General features: G+C 46.5%; 1 protein-coding gene across 1 annotated transcript in view; it reads left to right on the plus strand.

Moving 5' to 3' along the window:
• The window catches only part of LOC146817397 (dynein axonemal heavy chain 5-like), a 1,608,734-nt gene that overhangs the window by 1,398,248 nt on the left and 193,564 nt on the right, over nt 1–16,922 (plus strand). Inside the window, exons 90-91 of the mRNA XM_085609634.1 lie at nt 10,221–10,406; nt 10,507–10,618. Coding sequence (XP_085465760.1) covers nt 10,221–10,406; nt 10,507–10,618 — 298 coding nt within the window. The remainder of the gene's footprint in view (nt 1–10,220; nt 10,407–10,506; nt 10,619–16,922) is intronic.

A 16,922-nucleotide genomic window follows, 5' to 3' on the forward strand; every position in this document is an offset into this window, starting at 1 on the left:
CATCGGGTTCCCAGCCGGCCGCTCTGGCCCCAGCGTCAGTGACCCTCAATGGATCTGGTGATGATCCAGAACAATGCCGGTCGTACCACTGCTATCTTTTCCGGTGCCTGTCCAGAGGCCGAGACTCCTGACCCGCCCACCGTTGACGCCAGCTCCATTCATATCCCGATGACCCAGAATCAGATCAGTGATCACCACTGCCGTAGGATTCGTTAAGTTCTAGGTCACTTCCTCAGCCCTATTCTTAAGGGCTAGGAATGGAGGAAGATAGGGAGGGGTCACTGCACCCTTTACAAGACCAGCCTTATCAAGAAATGGACTGATATGAGGAGTTGGGTGAGGCCAGCGGACTGGATACCTCTCCAGATTCAGGCCTGCTTTCTTCCCCTACCATGGATACAGAGGAGGGAGCATCATATGCTATGCTATGGTGGTGCGAAGGGCAACTGTGGTCCTGGGCCTTCAGCTCCCTTACATGGAAGTCAAGATGAATATCTTGATGTCGGTCTTGTAGACGGGTGTCTACTCCTCAGACCCCTTGCTGCCTTTCAACGAGGCCTTAACTCATTTGCTACTGGGAACCTGTTCCAAGCCCAGCACAGGGGCTTCTGTGAATAGGACAATGGCCCAATGCCATCGCCCTGCACAGGGTGACCCAAACTTTCTCACCAACCACCCTACCCCCGAGAAGTTGGTGGTCAAAGCCTCTACCCACGGTGCGTTCCCTTCCACACCCCCTGATAGCGAATCCAAGGGGCGGGATATTTGGGGTAAGAAAAGGTTTTCTTCCGCCAGCCTTGCATTGCGGTTGGTGAACACTGCATGCTTAATGGGCCGTTATTCCCACACTTTGTGGGAATCAGTTGCGCAAGTGTTGCCACAGGTCCCGGAGAAGGCCCAGGCCATCCTCTCCCAAGCAGTACTAGACGGGAGAGAGATGGCAAAGTTTGCCATTCGCTGTGGTCTCAACATTGATTGAGTAATTTTATCGACTGTGTCTGTTCAATGCCCTGCATCTCTGGATGTGGCTGGAACAGCAGGGCATATCACTGGTGGTTCAACACCTAGCAAGTTCTCTGAACGCCAGGTCGGACAAATTCAGCCATCGATGCCTCATGGATCATGAATGGCGTCTCCTTCCGGAGGTTGCGCAAGGTCTTTTTTAACAGTGGGAGAGCCTTGGTTAGATCTGTTCGCCTCTGCCAAGAACGCGCAATGTCATCAGTTTTGCTTGCTGGAGTATCCAAGGCGGCACTTGCTCGGCAACGCTTTTTGTGTCGAGTGGAGCTCAGGCCTCTTATACGCCTTTCCACCAATACCACTCCCGTCCAGAGTGCTGAAGAAGATCAGGAGCAACTGGGCCGAAGTCATTCTTGTGGCTCCAGACAGGGCATGGAGAGTCTGGTATCAACCAACTGAGCATCCATCCTCCAATCAGGCTGTCCCTCTACCAAGACCGGGTACGCATGCCGGTGGCACAAATTTGTAAAATAGTGTACAGAAAGGCCTATTGATCCTCTTGCTGCTTCCCTTTCTCAAGTTTTGCTTTTCATGCTCATGCTTTTCAGTTCTGCACTGGGAACTCTCAAAGGGTACCTTTCAGCCCTGCTTACCTTCCTGAGTCTGCCAGACCAACCCTCTTTATTCAAATATACTTTAGTAAATAGATTCCTCAAAGGACACCTTCTCCTTTCATTATCAGTCGGACCTTAATTTGGTTCTCACCTTTGTAATGTGTGCTCAATTTGAACCTCTACAGAATTGCCCCCTCCAGCTTCTTACTATCAAAACTGCCTTTTTAGTGGCAATTACATCTGCCAGGAGGGTGAGTGCATTGTAGGCTCTGTCATCTAAGGCTCCTTATCTGACCATCTTTCCTGATAAATTGGTGCTTTGCACTAGGGCCTCTTTCTTACCGAAAGTGGTAACACCGTTCCAAGTGGGACAGCCTGTCACCCTGCCCACTCTCTAAGTTCCTCCATACCCCTCTTAAGAAGAGGAGTGATTCCATTTCTGGACCCAAAAAAAAGAGCGTTTTCATTTCACCTTAAACACACTAAAGAGTTTCAGGTGGACGACCAACTCTTCGTGGAGTACGTTGGATCCAAGAAAGGTTGTGCGGTGCAGAAGAGGATCTTGCGGTCATCCTCTGCATCAAAATTTGCTATGTTCTGGCCAAAAAGCAGCCTCATGAAGGCTTAAGCGCTCATTCCACCAGAGCTAAGGCTGCTACCACACCATTGCAATGTGGAGTTCCAGTCCTCAACATTTGTCAGGCAGCAACGTGGGCATCCCTGCACATATTTACCAAGAACTACCGCCTGGGCAGTCAAGACCGCAAAGGACGGCATTTTGAACCCCTCTGTCCTGCAAGACTTCCTGGTCTAAAACTTGTCCTCAGTCCCTCCGCTGGGGATGTGATTGCTTGGGTATCTATTCATAGATAAGGAATCCGCTGCTAGATGTCTCTATCAGATGGACAGTAACGCCTTATTTGGTAGAGATATGATCTAGCCGCAGATTCCTTACCGACCCACTAATCCTCCCCGCACTGCAGACACGTTTTTAGGGTCAGGGCTGTTCCCTTTCAGGGCCCTAGTTGTTCAAAACACACCAATGTCAGTGAACTTCATGGCTCCACGCTTCTGGCGTGGAAAGTACTGACGTCAGCACGTCGAGGTGGTGCCTATATAGGTGCCGCTGACTTCACAACGGCACGGATGACGACGCCGACGTCAATCGGAGCCAACCGATTCCACCTATCTGCACTCAGGGTATTGCTTGGTGAAAGAAATTCCGGATCCAGTCTGACGCCTGGGAACTTCAAAGGTAAGGAATCTGCAGCTAGATCATGTCCTCAGCTAAGGCGTTACCGAAGGTAAGTAACTTGTCTATTAGGCCCTCTTAGAAGGAATTGCATATTGTTTTTACAACTATAATTTTTGCTCAGATTTGTTTTATTACAGTAAACCTGATTGTTGCTTAGTGGGAAAGTTTATGCTCAGTGCAATAGATCTGAGTTGGTTATTGTTATAAGCCATTGAGAATGTCTATATTTGTTCACTTTTTTTCTGAAGTTTTATATAGAGCGAACTTGACCTAAAATCAGGTATCAGAGCGCTTTACATGAGCACTAGTTGTGTTGCATGAGGACACATTCATTTTTGTTAGTCACAGGGAGATTAAGTGATTTGCTCAGAATCACAGGATGTTGAGCGTTGTTGCTGAGACTCGAACCTGGTTCCCCAGATTTTAAGGTGACTGCCCTAACCGTTAGGCTACATCCTCTCCCCTATTTATTATACTACACATATGTTAATGCCAGCAGACCTTTAAGGGTGGATATTGAACCATGTTAAAGTCTGCAGACATGAATTTTGATACATGAAATCTCACTGATTACATCTATCTGTAAGTTCTTTGGTGTTGACTACACCTTTAACAAACCATGTATAATTATTGCTAGAATCATTAAGAGTTGCAATATATGGCCCTAATTGGTGTACAAATAAGGCCGTGTGCCCGCAGTTCACAAGCAAAGAAGCCCCCAGTGTCAGGAACAGAAGTCCTGGGAGGGGCACACAGAACAATTTTATGGGTCCACCAGAATCCTCACTCATACAGCAGGCATCGCGCTCAGGAGAGTGTAGTAATACGACCTAGGCAGGCCTCCAGTCAGCATACACCTGAGGGAGCTGGGTAACGTTACAGTCCCACCAGTAACAAAGCACAGAAGGCTGGCCGTGTCAAATTACCGGGTGCTGCATTCGAGAAGGGCACATCCTAGTGGAACACAACATTACTATGCCCAGGGCCTCGCGGCTTCGGGGAAATCACTCGGGGGCCTAATCAGCATGCATATAAGATTGCGCGCCCTCATCCAAGGTGAAGCTCTGGGGACTCGGAGAGAATAGAGCGGGTCCCAGTACAGAACGCAGAGAACGCAGAGAAACGCGGAGGCGGCCTTGCGGCTTGGAGGACAATGCGCCCTGAGGCCCTGATTGGCGCATATGTAAGGTGGCGGGCCCACAGTCAATAAGCAAGGAAGCCTCAGTGACAGGGACAGAGGTTCTAAGAGGGCGCACAGTACCATTTCAGGGGTCCACCAGCATCCGCCTCTATACATCAGATATCGCACTCATCTGAGTGAGTCCGGAAAATCATAGGTCCCACCAGTAGCAAGACACAGAAGGTTGGCAGTGGGCAAGTTGACGGGTGCAGCACTGGAGAAGGCCCTCTCTCGTGAACCACAAATTCTACAATCAGTGGCTTCTGTAGTTGGGCCATCTTAATAGAATACAACATTCATACGCCCAGACCTAAGGACGCGGTCACCAATTCGGGGCAACTCGCCTGAGTGGAACCCCCGCACAGACCTCGAACTCTACGTCGGGGAGAAACCCGACATGCCATGTAGGAAGAAATCCACGGTCAGGCAGCGGGTAGTACCCCCAAACACCTAAACCTCGGAGGGACACACGAAAACCTCCAACTCGATAGTAATGACGGGCGGAGAGGGCTGAGAAGAGCGCATCAAACCAATCTTGATAATTCTATGATAAATACACATCAGATGGCAGAAGCAGCAGTTCCATCGCCACCTGTCACTGCTGCCCAGCCACAGGCAGAGGATGACGACCCCTCCCTCGGGGACATAATGAAAGTGATTATGGCATTACGCATATCCCTGGAGAACAAAATGGACACTATTACAACTGAGGTCTCGCTACTCAGAGCAGACCTGGGAAAAACGAGAGATAAAGTCACCACTGTCAAGACCACTGTGGCTGTGCTCTAGGGAGATTCTAAAGCCACACAGCAGGAAGTCAAGGAACTACAAACCTTCTGTAATGACCTGGAAGCGAAGCTAGATGACTACAAGGGAAGGTCGCTGCTCAATAATGTCCGGATAATCGAAGTGCCAGAGCATGCAGAGGGGCCGGCAACAGACCTTTTCGTGGAAGAGCTCATAACTAAACACATGCAACCACGAGGCATCTCCAAATACTTCCCGGCGGAAAAGGCACACCGGTTCCAGGAGGTAGGCCCAAGCCTGGGGCCCCACCTAGACCTATCCTGGCCCTCCTGTTTAACTTCCATGACAGGGATGTTATCCTGAAGACAGCAAGGAGTGCAGCGCCGGTACACCACGGAAACAGCACCATCACCTTCTTCCCCGACTTTACCTTCCAAGTCCAAAGGCAAAGAAGATCTTTCAGAGAAGTCAAACAGGAACTGTCTAACAGGGCAGTGAAGTACTCCATGCTCTTCCCAGTAAAACTGAGAATTGAGGCCGAGGGCAAGGCGTGGTTCTTCGAGAAGCCAGTGATGTCATGGAAATGGATAGAAGGGTGGTGGGAGGCAGCAGCCCTAAGGATCGTCGTGATAGACGATGACAAAGACCGCCTACATCACGCAATTAGATGCGACAGGAAACTGGGCAGGAAAGTCTTGAAGAGGGGGAACAATAAGAATGAACTATTTTAACTCAAGAGCGACACCGCTGATACTGAAGAGCAATCTAGTCACAGGTGAGCCCCACAGCACTACAGGAAGAAGTACACGGAATCACACAGTTGGACAGGAAAAACTATCTTGTAAGGGGTTGATATAATCTCCAACGATATAGAGGATGGGTGGTGACTCAGACTCGGATAGGGCGACAGGCACTCTGCATAGTTGGGGACTCAGGTCATTTTAGACCCGGATTGCAAGGAGGGGGGTATTTCATATTGTATGTTTTATTGTTACTGTTTTCATGACAGGGAGGGAGCGGGAGGCGAAGGAAAAAAAACAGCCACTCCCTGCTAGTTGAAAGAAATCATCAGAGATCGACAGGGAGGGTAGAGTTTGCTGATTACACCATGCCTAGTATAGCACGCGATATTAAACGGGACACACCACATACTAAGCCGACCATACAACCACGTCCTGGCACAGAGGGGAGGGGACGGCGGGGAAGCCATAATAGCCATGATGCATGTTGATACTGGCCCAGGATTGAAACTATTCTGGAACGTAAATGGTCTGAGAGATAGACTTAAGAGAGGAATGAAACTCCAGTATGTCAAGCGTCATACCCCAGATGTTGTTCTACTTCAGGAGATGCACATGATTGGCAATTCCTGCAAGGCCCTAGACTGTTCGGGATGTAAATTGATTGTATATGCGGGCTTCATCACTGAATTTAGAGGGGTGGGGATACTACAGAAGAAAACCTTTTCCTTGGCTGTGAAGCGTACTTGGGTGGACGCACAGAGCAGATATGCTGCGGTGTACGGGACATGGAATGGGAAGATGATAATCATAATGACGATTTATGTTCCCCCAGTACTACACATACAAGTCTTCCAAGACATAGGAGACATACTTTGGACCTTCCTGTAGGGGAGCTACTCATTGGGGGAGATTTCAAAGCCACATTATCCGACCAAATGGACAGATATCCACCCCGGACCTCACATCACACTAACTCGTGATTATCCAACTTCCTAGCCACCATAGGGCTGGTGGATGTGTGGCGGAGCCGCAATCGAGACTCTTGAGCATGAGCTCCAACAGCTGAGGGTAGCCCTGACAGGCAGCAACTCCGAAGAGGCCAAGCCCATTCTTAATCTTAAAAAAAGAAAGTATAGTGATCTGGTAATGGATGCTTCAAAGGCCCACTATACGACAACACGGCACAAGCTATATGAGTTAGGAGACAAGGCTGGGAAACTCCTCGCATTGCTCGACAAGTGGGATCAGGCCAAAAGACTAGTGACCGCCATAACCTCGTAGGAGGGAGAGATGCTCAGAGACCCACAACAGATAGTGGACGTGTTTCCCACCTACTACTGTGGCGTCTACTCGCCCTCGCGGACATCGACAAGAGAGGAGGCCAGTGACCTGTTGGCAGATATTCCCCTCCCCACCCTCAGTTCAGAGGCTTTAGTAATTACGGAAGGTGAAATAACAGAGGAAGAGGTATCCCAAGCGATCCAAAATATACAATCGGGGAAAGCAACGGGGCCCATCTGCCTCCTGATTGAGTTCTACAAGATAGTAGCCAGCACGGTGGCCCATCACCTAAAAAATATGTACCTAGAGAGTTGAGTGGTGGGGATGCTCCTAGAGGACCAACTTTTTGCTTCCATAGTAGGGATACATAAGGAGGGCAAGCCGAAGGACAACTGTGCATCCTACCACCCTATTTTGCTGATCAATGCCTAAGCCAACGTTCTAGCCAAACTACTCGCCCTGCGCTTGGTCCAGATCATTCCACAGCTGGTACACTCTGACCAATCATATTTCATGCCCGGACGGAATACAGCGTTTAACTTACAGAGGCTCCATGGAGTGTTTGGGAGAGTGAACACGCTGAGAGAAGAGCAGTAGTTATGTCGCTAGCAACTGGTCAAAATCTACCATCTACATACTACAAGGAACGTTTCCCACACTTCCCAAGGAATGTGTGGCGGAGGTGGTGATAAAGGGGTTTCGCTACCTTGGGATTTTCATCACTACAGATCCTGATCTCTTCTACCAATGTAATCTTTCACCCCCACTGCTGCGCTTGCACGGGGATGTGCATCACTGGAGGATGCTGCCATTCTTCCTATTAGGGAGAGCTGCCCTCTTTAAGATGGTAAAGCTCTCCCCCGATTCCTATATATTTTGCAAAACACACAATATCCAGTTCCTTCTAAGTACTTCCAGACAATAGAAAGTGAACAAAGGATGCTACTATGGGATGGGAAGCCTCTGAAAATAGCACTTCAGAAACTTGTCCGGGGGTGGTACGGCGGTGGTATTGCATTGCCCGACATACGGAAATACCATTGGGCAGCACAGCTAGTAGCCATCAACCAATGTATGTATCAATCTCCAGACGAGCCTGCTTACCGAATGGACTGACATGTATTAAGCAAGAAGTGTTATACCCAAGCGCACTACACCTCTCCCCGACATCTTTCACTGATGGGCCCAACAAAGGCTACAGTCCAACTTTGGCACATGGTCCAGAAACGTATGGGATGGAACAACAAAATAACACAGTACACCCCACTATGGGATGCAGAAAGGCTGGGTACCATGGGCAGAATTCACAAGTTTGACAGATGGGACCTAAAGGGCATATCCTGCATGGGCGACCTATGGGCAAGGGGGAAGTGATACTTTTCGCAACACTCCAGAAAGAATACTTGCTGTCAGATGCAGAGGTATTTCGCTATCTACAAATTAAACACGTACTACAAGCAACAATCCCCAGGGGTACGGTATTCCATAGTATTCCCCACTAGAGGACAGAATCCTGATAGACCATATGAACCATAAGGCGATATCCCTGACATACCAGAAATTGGTCAACAATTCCCCTGACCCCCTCCTAAGGCTCCAGGAACGGTGGCAAACAGACATAGGCAAACTGAACGATGAGGACTGACAAGAAGCCTTGGCATCCCCAAGTGTAGTGGCCCTATCGAGCAAGTTCGGGCTACTATAATTGAAAATACTCCACAGAATATTATTAAATGGCTAAAATGCATAGAGGGGATGACCCTACTTGCAGAAGGGGGTGTGGCCAAGAGGGAACATACTATCCCACACTATGGGATTGCTCTCTCATACAACAGTACTGGACAGTATTGTCCACAACCTGAGTGGGGTAGCAGAAGTAGAAATGGCCGCTACCCTGAAATGGTGCTGGAAACCACCGATCTCAGTGTCAAAGAACTAACCTGGGTAACACTGGAACTGGTAATTGCTAAGCGCAATATAGAAAAGATGTGGGGGCGCCAGACATACTAAGACTACGAGATTGGATGGAAGACCTTGATTGTTGTATGATAGCGGAAAAAACAGTGTATGAAAGCAGGGCCTCCCCCAGGAAGTGGGAACAGGTCTGGAGTAAGTGGAACGCTTTCCGAGTGGACCTGTGTGGGAACCCGGTAGGGGGACTGTAGCGATGTACTGATAGATGGGAAGGGCCCCCCTGAGAACAGGGCTGAATATTGTAGAGTAAAAACATGGAAACGGCAATGTGATGTTAACTTTTATAACTGTAAATTATGTGCCCGATATTGGCAACAGAATCGTGCAAAATGTAATGTACCGTCATTTTTCAATAAACAGATTATTAAAAAACTAATTTAAAAAAAAAAATTGCAACATATGAGGTCCTTTGGCACAATTCTTAAGTAATTTCGAATGTGCTAATCCAAGTTCGGTGCATGTCAAACATAGGGGGCATGCTCCCATAGTGCCATGACCTGCGGAGTGCGGACACATGCACTGGCAGATGTAACTTATGACGCCATTTAGACAGCCTCAAGGGAAACACTTCCCTCCGTCTACCTAGGACTTGCAAACCTCCTACAGGCCTTACTCTGTGTGCATTGGTAGGAATACTGCCAATAGGATGGTCATGCCAGCAGTGGTTTGCCAAACACCTTCCATGTCCTAATGGGGTGACACTAATCCCGCTTCAATTTTCATATGTTCAGACGAGTGTTGAAGTGGTTCCCTTTCCCCTGAACCCGGGAAGACCCTAGATAAGGTGACACCGTTTTTGAGGATTTGAATGTGGTTGGGAGTTTCTGCAAGCTATGTGTTCCACCAGGCAGCCTTGCTGGACTGCCGGTCAGAAGTCAGTGTTGCAGTGCTTGCCACTCTCCTGTCACAGCATAGCCAAGCCTGGTGGAGGGCGTGGAGTGTTAGAAATGTGTATTGGAGGTGTCTCAGTCCAGGGCTAAGAGAGACTCAAATGCATCAAAAATGCAATTGCGTTACATTTTCTGGAGTACTAGATGTAGGGCTGGATGTGAAACATGGGTGGCTCCAGGAGAAGGGCAGGACTTGACCTTTGGAAAAACTGTCAACACTCCAAATTTGTAACTTTATTGGTATCCACAGCCATTTCCAATAGTTGTTCTAGAAGGAAACGTACTCTAAAGAACGATTTGGAGTAAGTATGGAAATAGTGTGAACAAGATTCCCAAGCTGTCTACTTTCTCAGAGTTTTTTAGACTTTAGGAGAAGGATTATTTTTCAGGGAGAGCCCGATAAGGCTAATTTCTTCAGCACATACTCCTGTGGATTGTCTGTCATCAAACACCTTCTACAGTTTGCCCTGCAGGCAATGCTGGGTCGCTGCACAGGATGTGTATACACGCACAAAATACACTGTATATTATCTCTGTTATTTTCCAATGATGACGGTATACATGTTTTTATTGTAGGAAACTTAAGATCGCTGCCTCCCAGAAAACAATTTTACATGTGCGGGAAGGGTTCCGAGAGATTGCTGTCAGAGGCACCGTGATGTTTGATACAGCCCAAAAACTTCGACAGTTCAACCCGGTGTACCAGACCAGCTTCCCTCAACTGATGGAGCTTTTCGACGCGTCAGTGGCCCATTCTGAGAGGTCTGTGCCCCAATGTCGCGATGTGGCAATCCACTGTCCATTTCTGTATTCCATAATGAATCTGTGTAATGATGAGTGAAAATGTTTTCTTTGACCCCAGGTCCTCTGTCAAGGGAGTGTTATCCTGCTTAACACATAACATATTCTCATACGTCACCAAGTCTTTGTTGGAGAAGGACCGATTAGTTTACGCATTACTGGTCACTTTTGAGGTAAGATTTGTTTTTTTATTAAATTTGACGTTTTTCTTTAGTATGAGCTAGGACCAACAGGTAATCAAAGAAGCTATAAAATACCGTAGGGGAAATTACATCCTAGATGGCAGCACAATTCACTTAAAGGGTTGCCGTCAAGAGATGGCATGCACATCATGCACCAAAAGGACGAGCGCAGTTTAATAACTCTAATCAAAAAATTATTTATTGTTTTTGGTTAAACAAAACCGCAGCAATGTTACTTATAAAACTTACAAATAGTTGATATGTTGAATACAAAACATAAATAATGAGCCGAGCTTTATAAAATGAAACATTTCCGATTTTTTAATAGACAATAAAATCAGTTAATAGACAATAAAGTCCACTAATAAAGTGCAATAGTGCTAACATCCTACCACCATCTAAGTAGTGCACGTACCCATCAGGGAGTTTTAACTAAAATAGAACCCAACGGTTAACTGGGTAGTCGAAGTTAAACTCTGGACTAGCAGCAGTTCAGTCTTCTTCTCACCGTCCAATCCATGGCAGTTGACCCCTCACTAGTTTGCATTAGGGTTCATTCCGATTTAAATTGTACTGTTTTTTTCGTGTAATGAATAATATTTCATCAGCTTGCAATTCAAATGGGGGTCAACAGGATCAATACGTTTTATTATGGCAGCCCTACGTGCTCGTACAACCCCCACGTTAAAGCGCTTTTTGGTAGTGTGACACATAGCTTCTGTGAGTGCAGTTTGATAACAGGGCGCTAGAGGAGGGTAGAATTTCACATTTGTAAAGTGCATTTATGACATCAGAAAACCCACCTGCAGGAGATATGGGAATAGGGGCATTTATGGATGCCCAACCTGTAAGTGCAAGTAAACACCCACAAACTCGCATGTTTGTGGGTAGGCACAAACGTCTCGCAGTTAGCATACCACTCTGGAAATGGACACAAATTTGCTCCTGTCAAAGGCAGTAGTAAATCTGTTATCGTGAAAATATACGAAGTAAACTCCTCCATATGCAATTACAGTGCAGAGCAAAGGCTTTCTGCACAGGAAAAAATAAAATGTATCTACAATTCATATATGCTTCACTTGCTGCATACACGTGCAGAATTTTCAACGGATGAACATTCTGCATGTATGAATTTTAGCCATGTGACTACTTATGGAAATACTAGTGTAGATTTACAAATGTACTACTGAGTTTTTTTTTAATCTCTTAAAAGTCGGAAGTTTGATCCAGCCATAGAACCAATATTGTAGGAACTCATTTCCGACGATTAACTCAAACCCGACCCTGCAAAGTGCTGTCAAGGGCTGTCAAGGGCCAGATTTACTAACAGCAAGAATTGCGATTTCCTAATTACAATTCTTACCGAATCATGATTAGGAAATCGCAATTCCTAATATAAAAAACTATGGGCCAGATGTACAGAGCACTTTTGAGGCTGCAAATTGTTTGCAACCTCAAACATGCTTTTTTTAAATGTACAAACCCTAAATTGCAATTGGGTAACAAGTTACCGAATCTCAATTTGGGTTTGTAGTCCAATACGAATTCGGTATTTGGAAGGAGTGTGCTTACTGCGTCCCTTCCAAATACCGAATGGTAAAGACCGAATTCCAGTTGCGAAACATAAATATTTCACCACCTTTTCAAAGGAGGTGGTAACCCATTCGCAAATGGGAAGGGGTCCCTATGAGCCCCCTACGCCTATAAGAATGTTAAAAAAAATGTTTTAAGAACAGGCAGTGGCCCTACGATCTATTTACGACACACTACGAATCGCTAATTAGGAAGAAAAGCCCAGATATAACTTTAGTACATTATTAATAGTAATTTCCAAATAGCAATTTGCAAAAAATTGCTATTTGGTAATCGCTATTACTAATGTTAGTACTGGCCCTTTTTATTTTAAAATAGGGATTCCCTGTAGCTCGCAAATCGACCTACCTCACATTTGGACCACTGCCTGCTCTTAAAAAATATTTCTTTACATTCTCAAAGGGGACAGGATCCCAAAGGTGACTCCTTCCCATTTGTGAATGGGTTACCACCAATTTGGAATTGGTGGGAAATTATAATTGTTTTGTGACCGGAATTTCATTGCAAAATATGAATACATACCACTGCGATTCGGTATTTGGAATGGGTGCCCTAAACACACTCTTCCAAATACCAAATCATAAATGCATTTACGATTCGATAGCAAGTTACTGAATCACAATTTGGTATAAGTACTTTAAAAAAAGCATTTTTGCAGATGAAAGCAAACAAGACAACTCTGCAAATCGGGCGATTTGTGACCTCAAGAATGCTTTGTACATATGACCACAAGTTTTCTGTTTAGTGCTGGGTGCTTTGTTCTGGATGGTTCTGTGAGAGTGGGAAGGGGTTCTTGGCCTTGTCGGAATGCCTCACTCAATCTGGAGCAGGATGGGCACACTGCCGCAACAATTGGAAGGAGACAGTCTCAACAGAGGTATGGGAATGATGTCATCTTTCTTTGGTTGGTGGTAGCCAGCTGGCAATGGAAAAAGCAGGAAATCCTGACGGGTGCCACAACTTGCTGAGACAAAAAATGGACAGTGGCATTAGGAGAAAGGAAGAGTGCCTTGTGTGTGACTGCTCGTAGATAGCAGAGAGACAGTCTTGAGCTCTTTCCTTCTCAACACGAAAAACTGCTTGGCTTTGGGTATTTTTTCTCTTAGAAGAGTGAAATGCAGAAAGCCAGGAAAGATGGTTTTCTTCACTGTGCAATCAGGGCCTAGTGGGACAGCAACAGTGGCACTTTGAACTCAGGCAAGCTCTTCTGAACATGGAGCAGATCTTCACACGAGTACTACACAGCTGATGAACCAGGCAGTTCTTCACATGAATTCAGGGAGGTTCTAATTTTGCAGGGCAGTTTATCTCCGTTTTTACAAGGTTCAAGCAACAGCAGGCATTTCTTCCTCATCCTAGAGTGGTGTCCTGACTCCTACAGGGGTCCAGCCGATCGATCTATTCCTGGTGTGATCCTTTCACCTGTATATGTTCCCAGAGCTCCACTAACTTAGCAGGTGAACTGATGTTTTGACTTATAAGACAAGCTTATTTCTAAAGTCAGTGACAGAGTCAGGCAGACCAACCACGTAGGGGATGTGCAGCACCTGATATTTTTGACAAAACATATCGAGTCCAAACATCCACATGCATCTTCCTGCTAGTACATGCTAACTAACATGATGATCCGAGTTCCACTGATTCCACTTTGACTGCGGCCATTTCATAGTGCTAGCAGAGAATGTGTATCTAATCCAGGGGAACCTTTATGCAATCAATAGCTTTTGCTGGGGTTCTAGTGTTTCTGCAGAGCTGGACTCATGATATGGGAGTTTGGCAGAGCAAGCCTTCTTTTTTATTTTTTTTATTGTTTTTCAAAACCTTCAACCATGAAATATGTACATCTTTATCATTATGATTCTGGATTAACATTGCATTCCGAACCATATAATAGTAACCTAGTAGATTACCCAACAACACTCTGCATATGTGAGATCCTCATGAATGGTCCGTTTTGTTTGCGTGTCCGGTGTGCTCCGACAATGCAGTAAAACTGGCATAGTGCATTTTACAATCAGTACTCATTAACATTTAGCTGGCAATTTATTTAAGCTTCAATATTTAGAATTTGTCCGCTTTCAAACTGTCTGTCTTGCTTCCAGCATCTCACACGCAAAGGCAGCCCATGGCTCCAGTACTATATAAACCAGAAATTATAGATTTAGGGGTTCGATGTCTTCCACTCTCACAAAGGTCGCCAGTACAACAGCTTAGTCATCGGCCATCTTGCAGGTACGCAGGTTCCTAAGTTCTTTGTCTCTGAGAGCTGACTCTTCCACCAGCACCCAGCGTTCAACCTTATCCTTCCACTAACACCTCCGGGTGATCTCCAGTGCATTGCAACTGCCCTCCTAGCGAGGACCAGGCTAGGATTAGGAACTTTATTGTTATCCTCTCTGTTAGAACTGGGGGTCTCTAGTTGGCAGAGGTAGGTACCTTTGACCAAATAGGGACCCTTGCTTCTAAGTCAGGGAAAGGGGATTACACTACTGGATAACCCCTGCTCACCCCCTTGGTAGCTTGGCACGAGCAAACAGGCTTATCTCAGAGGCAGTGTGTTAAGCATTTGTGAACACATACAGTAATACAGTGAAAACACTACAGATGGACAGCACACAGGTTTTATGAAAATAAGTTTTCTTTATATAGACTTAACACAAGACCACAAACGACAAAAATCCACAATACTGTACTCAAAATTGGCTTAAAGATGGTAGAATTAATTTAGTTCAAGTTGATGGTAAATGTGACAAAGTTCTCACAAAAAGTATCTGGATACGTAACGCAAAATAAGCAAAAGGCTCGCAGTGTTGGAGATGCGTTGGTTCCTTGCTTCGGAGGAGACGATGTGTCGCGCCTCAATGCTTGCGCAGAGTAGGGGATGCGTCTTGATCCTTACCGGAGAGGCGGTGATGCGTAGATTCTCGTGCTGCAGCCCGGTTGCGATGAGGCAAGATGGCGCCTCGATGCGATAATCCGGTGTGATGCGATAAGCTGGCACCCTTGATGCGACGGTGTGAAGACGATGCGTACACGCCCTGGCAGCCTTGCAGCGACTCTGTACTTTGGAGCCGTGACAGGCCCTGCGACACGCTTCTCCGATGATGCTACGGCGACCCTCACGGTGGCGTTACACTTTTCCGGTGATGCGACAGCAGACAGCTGCAACGAAGACACGGTTCTGGGGAGATTCGGCGGCGGCACGCTTCTCCGGCGATGCGACGACTACAGCTGCAGCGGCGACACTCTTCTTCTTGTTGCGTCACGCTTCCAGCTCCCAGCGACATGCAGGCTTCTGCAGATAGAATTCACAGCAAGGAAATTCAGAGGGGAGCTGGTGGTGAAGTCTTTTGTCCCTGTGACTTCAGCAGGAGGCAAACACAAGTTCAAGCCTTTGGAGTAATATTCTGCAAGATGATGAAGGTCCTTTGAAAGTTCCTTTTCCTCTCCTTGGCACTGAAGACACCACTGTAGGCCAACCCAGCAACACAGCACACTGGTAGGGGCAGTACAACTCTTGCAGCTTCCTTTGGTTCTTCTTCTTGGCAAAGGTTTGTTTTGTTGTTCCAGAAGTGATCTAAAATCTTGGGGTCCGGGTCCCCATATTTATACTACTTTTCTCTTTGTTCTCTGAAGGCAGAGAGGCCTTTGCCTAGTCCAAACCAATTCTGGTCAGTCCTGGAGCACTTTGTTGACAAGACTCCTTCTTTCCTTTCATAGTGCAGGCCAGGGACATCAGATGCACCACAGGAGGTGGAGCCAGCATTGTGCAGGGAAGGCACAGCCCTATTCAGGTCCCAGGTGCAACTCCTCCCCCCCCATCTACATGCAGATCTCTCTATTCAGCCCTGTGCTGACTCACCCTCTCTCCTGGAATCCCCCAGCCCTTGTCACTCACAGAACCAGACACACAATACAAAACCTATCATGGGCAGGCTTGGACAGTTAATCAAGAAAATACATACTTTCTAAAAGTGGTATTTTCAAACACAGAATGTTAAAACCAACTTCACTAAAAGATGTATTTTATCATTCTGAGTTCAGGCATACCAAACTCGAATTTCTACCTAGTTCCCTGAGTCAGTTAGGATTATAAGATGTAATAATCAAACTGCCCATTCTGGCCTATAGGGAACAGGTAGCCTTGCAATAGTGAAAAACGAAAATGGGTGTAATTCACTATTAGGACATGCCACACACACCAGGGCATGTCCTACCTTATACTTACAATGCACCCTGCCCTGGGGCCTACTTTAGGGGTTTCTGATATGAAGATAAGGGGTGATTTAGGGACTGGCAAGTGGGTGCACTTGGTCAGTCAACATGGCAGTCGGAGACTGCACACAGGCGCTGCAGTGGCAGGCCTGAGGCACACTTTACAAGCTACTTCTGTGGGTGGCACAACCAGTGCTGCAAGCCCACCAGCAGCATTTGATTTACAAGCCCTGTGCACACATGGTACACTGTACTAGGGTCTGACAAGTAAATCAAATAACCCAATCATGGAGTCACTAATCAATACATCAATTTAACAAAGGGAGCACTTGCACTGTGGCACTGAATAGCAGTGACACAGTGCCCGGAGCATCTAAACCAATAAAACATATAAAAAACAGAGGAGGCAATCAGAAAAAATGGAAGGGAGACTCACGCCAATGGTACCAGGTCTAACACTCTCCGTTCAGGGGATTCGGAATAAATC

The sequence above is a fragment of the Triturus cristatus genome, chromosome 6 (genome assembly GCF_964204655.1).
Source record: "Triturus cristatus chromosome 6, aTriCri1.1, whole genome shotgun sequence".
NCBI lineage: Eukaryota > Metazoa > Chordata > Amphibia > Caudata > Salamandridae > Triturus > Triturus cristatus.